General features: G+C 39.5%; 1 protein-coding gene across 5 annotated transcripts in view; it reads right to left on the bottom strand.

The window, feature by feature from the left end:
- pde1cb (phosphodiesterase 1C, calmodulin-dependent b) overlaps positions 1 to 7,164 on the bottom strand; it is a 91,704-nt gene that overhangs the window by 11,532 nt on the left and 73,008 nt on the right. For all 5 annotated transcript variants that reach the window (XM_027291016.1, XM_027291017.1, XM_019272144.2 and 2 more), the window contains 4 exons: positions 6,749 to 6,869; positions 4,896 to 4,977; positions 3,849 to 3,969; positions 1,576 to 1,751 (listed from right to left, as the gene is read on the bottom strand). In XM_027291016.1, the coding sequence (XP_027146817.1) occupies positions 1,576 to 1,751; positions 3,849 to 3,969; positions 4,896 to 4,977; positions 6,749 to 6,869 (500 nt within the window). The remainder of the gene's footprint in view (positions 1 to 1,575; positions 1,752 to 3,848; positions 3,970 to 4,895; positions 4,978 to 6,748; positions 6,870 to 7,164) is intronic.

The raw sequence follows: 7,164 nt of genomic DNA, 5'->3' as shown, positions 1-7,164 counted from the left end.
TTCAATATTTATTTCTGTGCCAACTTTTGACTTTTACTTCTTACATTTTAGCATAAGTATCCATACTTTCTACTCCCTACATTTTCAAATCTCTTGCGTTTAGATGGTGATTATTAATAAACAGTGAAATTTCACCATCAGCATCAGTAAAACGCGCCATGCAGACAACGTGATTGATTGGATTATGCTTAGAAACGTATGTAAACACATACTGATAAGACAACCCTATTGGTGCATTTGTCTTCAAGTGCACAAGACGATGAACATAAATAGCCTAAAATCAGGCAGCAACTCATTGGAAGAAAATTGTTTGCGATGGTGGCACCAGGTCAGCGAAATGTGTGCGAAAGCTAGTGAGAGCGCTGTTGGAGGAGATTCCTCGGGTGATGTAGTAGAGTCAAGTGAAGACGACCAGCAACGCATCCCCCATCCTTGGCCGTACCTCCGTGAGATGTTTGCATACCAATAAAGTTTTTGAACACCATGCACATTGAGTTCGCAATCCCTCATTCTTGTACAGCAGTTTTGTTTTTTGAATGTGTTTAGGAAAGATTGGCCAATGTAGCTTTTTGTATTGATTTCAGTTCATTTTTCTTTGCTTGGACAGACTGTAGGTCCTGTAAGCTTTTCCCTAAAATGGTGGGTTTGTCCTTCACAAGGTTACTGGTACTTTATACTTTTATACTTTAAGTATGTTTTAGAGCCTGTACTTTTCACTTTAACTTGAGTAAAAAAGTCGAGTCAATACTTCAACCTTTACTAGAGTCTTTTTAAACACAGGTATCTATACTTGTACTTGAGTAAAGAATGTGTGTACTTTTGACACCTCTGGGCGAGATTGAACGAAAACAGTAAAGCTGCGGGCTTAAAAACCAAAAATAGGAGCTCAAAGATGCTAAATGCGGGCTTAAAAACCAAAAATAGGAGCTCAAAGATGCTAAAACGCTCCATAGAGCTGAAGGGAACTGTTATAAAAAGTCTTGTTATGATAACATTGTCAACATGACAGAGAAATTAGTTATTAGACTAAAATACACATACATAATTAAGTCTAAAAATATGTCAATCTAATGATTAACATAAAAATCCCACTGGCTGCTGTTAGCCTTTTTATTTGGTAATAAACTTTTATAGTGAATCACACATTTATAACACCAAGTCTGCTGTTATAAATGTCAATAATTCATTAATATATGAAACCATCAACTCTCCAATTGTTAATAATAATATAGTTTATCATTTATAAACTAGAGTGCTGTATAAAAAGATAAAAATAAGTAAACAAATCTATTAGCCACAGCTTATAAACACCTTAAAGTGGATTAAATAAATATTTAAATAAAGACTGATGCTCACTGTGTATCTCACAAAATCCCACACTAATACAGTCACACACATGGCGGTCAAAATCCTTTCCTGAGTAAGCTAAACGCATTACGGGTTTACAAGCTATTTTTTTCTGGTTCTGGCGGATCTCATGGTCTGCTTTTACCAGAGCATTAACGTCCCAGAGTCCACAAATCATTTCAATTTTACTGCTTTATGTCCTTGTATGGTTGTAAGGATTTACTGTACCTTTACCAGCCTGCGCTTTCCACCTCTCCCTGTTCTGATAAACCTCTTCGTTCCACAACGCCTTGAAGTTCTTCATGTCCACCGTCAGCAAAGAGCTTTGTCCCGACGAGCTGCTTTCAGAGCCCATGCTCTTCACACTGTGCCTCTTGGCCTCCTCTGAGGTAATACTGTTCAGACTGCACAGAAAAAACGAGAGGGGGAAAGGGTTAAAAGGTGAATGTTGAACAGGTACAATGCTAACATGTTTATGTTGAGCAGGTATGATGTTTACTATGTTCACTGTTAGACACTTGAGGTATTTGGACATATGGAAAAAATAAAGGCGCACTCCACCTATATTAAACAATGTACTCATGTACTCATACTCAAGACCCTAACTCTGTGTGAAAACAGTTAAATATGGCCTTTACAGGTTTGACAAAAATAATATCCTCAGGGTTACCTGAGCTGGCATGGAGGCTAACAGAGATCTCGCTTTACAAAAGTTTAAAAAGTCGGTATTTAAGAATCGATGGGGTCTGATGAGAGGTAATCTCTGTAAACAGATATCAGCGAATTGAACACAGGATCAAGATATTGCCATCAGAACTGCTCTGGTTTATGTTTGTAGCCAGAGTAGTATTGACCAGTCATGTCTGAGTGGGCTTCAGTTGCATCGGTGCGTTGGTCGAAATGCAATCTTGTAACCCATCGGCTCTTATCTTCACAACCCACCTCTTCTCTTTGGCTTTTAACACCATGTAGATGGTTGATTTTATGTGTATACATGCATCTTGTTATTTACGTATTTATTCTTGTCTGATTTTATTTATCTTATCTAGTGCCTTTTATTCATTTTATTTTTATCTTTCTATTATCTACTTGATGTTTTGTTGTGTTTCTATTGTGTTATTTAATGTGTTCTATCGTACTGTGCAGCACTTTGGAAACCCTGTGTTTGCTAAAATCGTGCTATATAAATAAAGTGGATTGGATTCACAAGCAAATATCTGTTTTTCATCATCAGTCTCACATTTAAATTTGCTAATCCGACTGCAGAGGAAGTCTTGGCCCGGATATCTGTTTTCTGGATATTAACTGGCCACATTGGAAGCCCACAAACATTTGCTGTCTCCTGCAGAGTCTAAATCATCGTCAGATAGTCACCAAGACTGAATGAAAGATCCATACAAGGGACTAAAAGTAAGAATATATCGCCCTCTGCTGCTTCAGTCTGACTGTTCTGTCTCTTGGGAGTCCTCCAACTTTATGGAGATGCAACATTACATTTCTGGAGTACTCAGTTTCAGTCTGGACCAAACCAACAGATCAACATGGATATCCCTGCTGCTAGTTTGGCTAAAAAAAAGAAGAAAAAAAAGCATTCACATTCAGATGCACACTAAAAGAAGAATATAGGGAGACAAGGAGATAATCAGCTGCAGACAGACATAGCTACAGATGACTGAAAGCAGCTATAAATGCTGATGTTCAAGGAATCGTATAAGCACCCAGGTGTGTACATAGACAAGGAGACTGCACAAGAGGCAACACTATGTGAGATTTCCACTTGGTTAGCTTCGACTGGAGGCCCACTGAGTGATGCTAATGACTGCTGTTGAGGAGAACGGGGAGGCTGATATTGATGTGCAGGTGCAACGGAAGAGGCAGTGGCAGACTCCCCGAGTGCTGCTTTATTTTTTCCAATAAGCTCACAGTAAGAGAGACAAAGTTTAAGCAAATAACAGTCAAATCATCTTTCTCAGGATAGTTTAAATATTAGTAATGCAGCAGCCAGTGGAGTGTACTTTATTTGTTTGGGTTTCAAAGCCTTGATAAATCTGATTTAGAACGCTGCTGTAGGAAAAGTACTGGGACAATTAATTAAGCCAGTGAAGAGAAAATCACTTCCTTTTGTGTCTTGAGAGGCTATTGTGCATGCCGATTCAGCACTGAGTCCCATTCTTGATCAGAGACAGAGAAGCGAACTCGAATAGCATCTCTAAAATATCAATTTCAAGGTTCGTGGCTCTGCCTGATGAAAGGTGGAGACATTTCCACGCGCAGGAAATGGATTACTCATGGAAGACTCATCTGCTGTTTTCAATACGTCCATTAGATATGCTGTTATTGCAGAGGAGCTGCTGAGGTTTAGTCACGTCAGAGAGGTGTGAGAGGTGAAGGATAGAAAACACTAACTTTTCCTAGCCTTGGTTAAACTTTTTACTTCGATTTACATACAGTCACCCACTTCCATCTGCTCAGTCTTAACAATCCAAACTCATGCTGCTCACCTCGAGCGTCTAAAGCCGGCAAAACCTGAATGGGAGGCCTCGTCGATGAGCGGTGTGACGATACGCTCCATCATGTCCGTCAACACAGTGAAGGTGGGCACCACGATGAAGTCTATGAAACCTGAAAACAAAGATGTCAGAATATAATCTCAGGTTTAAGTTCAACAATCACTGTAATGCTATAATTTATGAAATTAAGAAAAATTAAACCACAGGTATGATAGAAAATGATCAAATCTGAGATACAAACAGATTTCAATGTTAACACCGTCAGCCATAGATGAATATTACCTTCAATCTTTTTGTCCTGTGTCCTTCTCACATTTCAAAATCCTGTTTTTGTTCACATCACTTTAAAGTTTCAGGTAGACTGACTCACTAAAATCTGTACACAGTGTCTGTCCGGCTAAAACCAGACAGAAGAAGCTGATGAAAACATCTCAGTTGCCTATAATTATTACTGTTCGCTCACAGCTATTAATGGAAATGAGAAGTCCATCTTAAAACAACACTCATATGCCTGTATGCACAATTACACTGTTATTGGCTGCTGTAATGGTCTTCTTTCCACACTGGCTGCAAAGGGGTTCCTTTAATGCTGTTTTAATGGAACAGTCCTCGTTCTGTGCAAAAAAAATGCACTCTAAATGTGGCCATGTGAGTGTTTAAGGGGGATAAAATCCATCCTTCAAGATTTACAAGTAACATCTGAGAGCTTTATAGACTTGTTGCCCTGGATTTGGCCTTTCAGGCAACTAGCTTCTTGGTGGAAGTTATTTGGACTTTATACAACCATGAAAACATCCTGCCTCCTTCTCTGCATGTTTTTTAATGTTCATATTTCCTAGTTCTACCTAAAAGACTGTATATACTTCACCCTCAATTGAAGATAAGACATCTATCTATATAAACATGAAGTAGGACACCTTAAAGCTTACAAAATCCCTTTATTTCACTGATAAACTCTTACTGGAGCAGAGCTTGTACACTCACACCAACACATGCCAGCATACAGGTGGTGTATGTAAGGATGGAGGAGCCACTCACCGATCTGGGACTGTGCCACCATTGTGGACTTTCGGTCGCAGAGTGGAGAGAACGGCAGGCCGAGCTCTGCTTCTTTGTCCCCCTGGAAATACAAAAGCTTACTCAGTCAAAATCATTCTTAGTCTTTCGTTTTCTTCATAAATGTGCCCCACACTCCAGACACACACACCACTATACAGTACATCGTATGCACACACACTTCCATCAACGGGATTTGATTTTGTCCGGCCCACGCCTTGAATGCTTTTGGGCCACAAATGTGTTTCATTTTCCCTCCTGATTTGTCACAAACAGATGAGATGTGAAGTCGGGAGGCAATGTTCTTTGGAGAAGCTATTTATCGGCAATTCATATCCCGAGAGACAAAGGCCCTGTGAAGGCTGCAACAATAACAATAGCACTGATAATGAGAACAATGTGGATTAATAATGGAAGAGATGAAAGCAATGTGGAACCAGTTAAACGTCTGACCTTCTTGTTGACTTTTACAAATGCACAATTTATTATTTATGGATAAAATGTGTTGTTTTATCAAAGAGGTAATGTTCTACATTTTGATCTGCCATGACACTTTGTCACAGCGTCATTTTAAAAATGACTGCAATTACACTTATGAATATGACTGCATATCTTAGTGATATAGTGCTTAGGGGGATAGAGTTGAACCAGAGCACCAAAACAAAACAATAATTCATTAATATCATTGTCAACAAGAAGTGCAATCCTGAACACCAGCACCAAAGAAGTGGCTACAAACAATAAATAACTTGGCTTCAAATCGAGCGTTTCATCTTTTGGCAATTAAAAGAAATCCTCGGAAAAAGAGTTTCTCTACAGCTGGTCCAATAGAGCATTGATTTTCACTTTGCGTTAACAAAGAACTTTCGATTTTGGCTGAGCCAACACGATTGAAAAGTCCTAAACGTGACCAGAAAATGTCCACGACAACTGGCCAAACTCCATTTTCTGAGGAGGATCACAGGACACAATCTAAAGCTGAAGAACAGACACTAAATGATTTGTCTTGGCAACAACATTAATAATGCTTCAGTTAGGTTTTCCAGTGCAGGGGCCGTAGATTGCTTCATTCTTTCTTAATGGTGTAAACAATGCCATATACTCAAATACTCAAAGGGATAATTAGATGGATTGATTTGCCATCATTAGCGTTTCTGTCTAAAACTCTGATTGAATTATATAGCATTATACTATGAACGATGTTTCTAAAAATGAGTCTAGCGTTACGTTTAGTCATTTAGTTGATGCCTTTATCCAAAGTGACTTACAAAAAAGCACAATCAAGGTACAGAGCAACAAGGACATGTTAGTGCAGCAAGAAGTACTACTCGCATATAATCAAGTGTAGAGGGGGGTAGATTTAGCATGTCCAGCTGTTGGTAGTGCTAGAAGAGGAGGAGGTTTTTGAATTTAGAGAGCGACGCCCATGATCTGGTAGGAACTGGTAGGATGTTCCACCAAATGGGAAACAACAGACGAGAAAGGTTTGGATTGCCCTGAGTGTACAGGTGGCAGATCCAGGCATCCTACATTGGAGGAAGACAACGGTCGGGAGGTTTAAAGTCATTCAAGTAAGTAGATGCAGAACTGGAGACTACTTTGTAGGCAAGCATTAGTGATAGATGAGTGAAAGATGGAGGACAAAATATCACATTTCTTGCATTAGTTATAATTATGTGTACCTTAAGGAATCGAGTGTATATTGCAGCTCTGTGTATGTGACCAGCTAAAAAGCATGTCATGTTCTCTCTACATGTATCCAACCCTTACATCTTCATTGGATCAGCCACTTGTGATTATGACAGAGTATGTGACCTGCAGGTACACCAACTCACCTGTCTGAAGAACTCCTCCAGTAGGGAGGTGGTCCAGCGGTGGTGGAGGTCCCAACTTTTGGCTGGATGGCTGATGTCTGCTGTGTGCAGCAGCAAGGACAGAGCTTTGGGCTTGTCAAGGCTGGAAAGGACAGCAAAAAAACACATTTAAAAACCATCAGAATGGTTTTGGAAGCGGCAGCAAACAGCGAACAAGACCAAGATGAGATGAAGGATTGTAGCTAGAATACATCTGTATCTGGTCTAAGTCAAACCTCTCACAAAAACACAGAAACAGACATTCCAGACAAATGTGCAACAAGGTTACTGAAAAATATGAAAGCGGGGAAGAATACAACAACATTGTCTGGTATCCCTGAAGACAGGTAGAGTCAATCATTTGAAAAAATGTGGCAAAGCTGCAAAACCGCCCAAAA

Source organism: Larimichthys crocea, chromosome II (genome assembly GCF_000972845.2).
Source record: "Larimichthys crocea isolate SSNF chromosome II, L_crocea_2.0, whole genome shotgun sequence".
In the NCBI taxonomy this organism is placed as follows: domain Eukaryota; kingdom Metazoa; phylum Chordata; class Actinopteri; family Sciaenidae; genus Larimichthys; species Larimichthys crocea.
The sequence above is the reverse complement of the archived record's forward strand: the minus strand, read 5'-3'. Positions and strand labels throughout refer to the sequence as shown.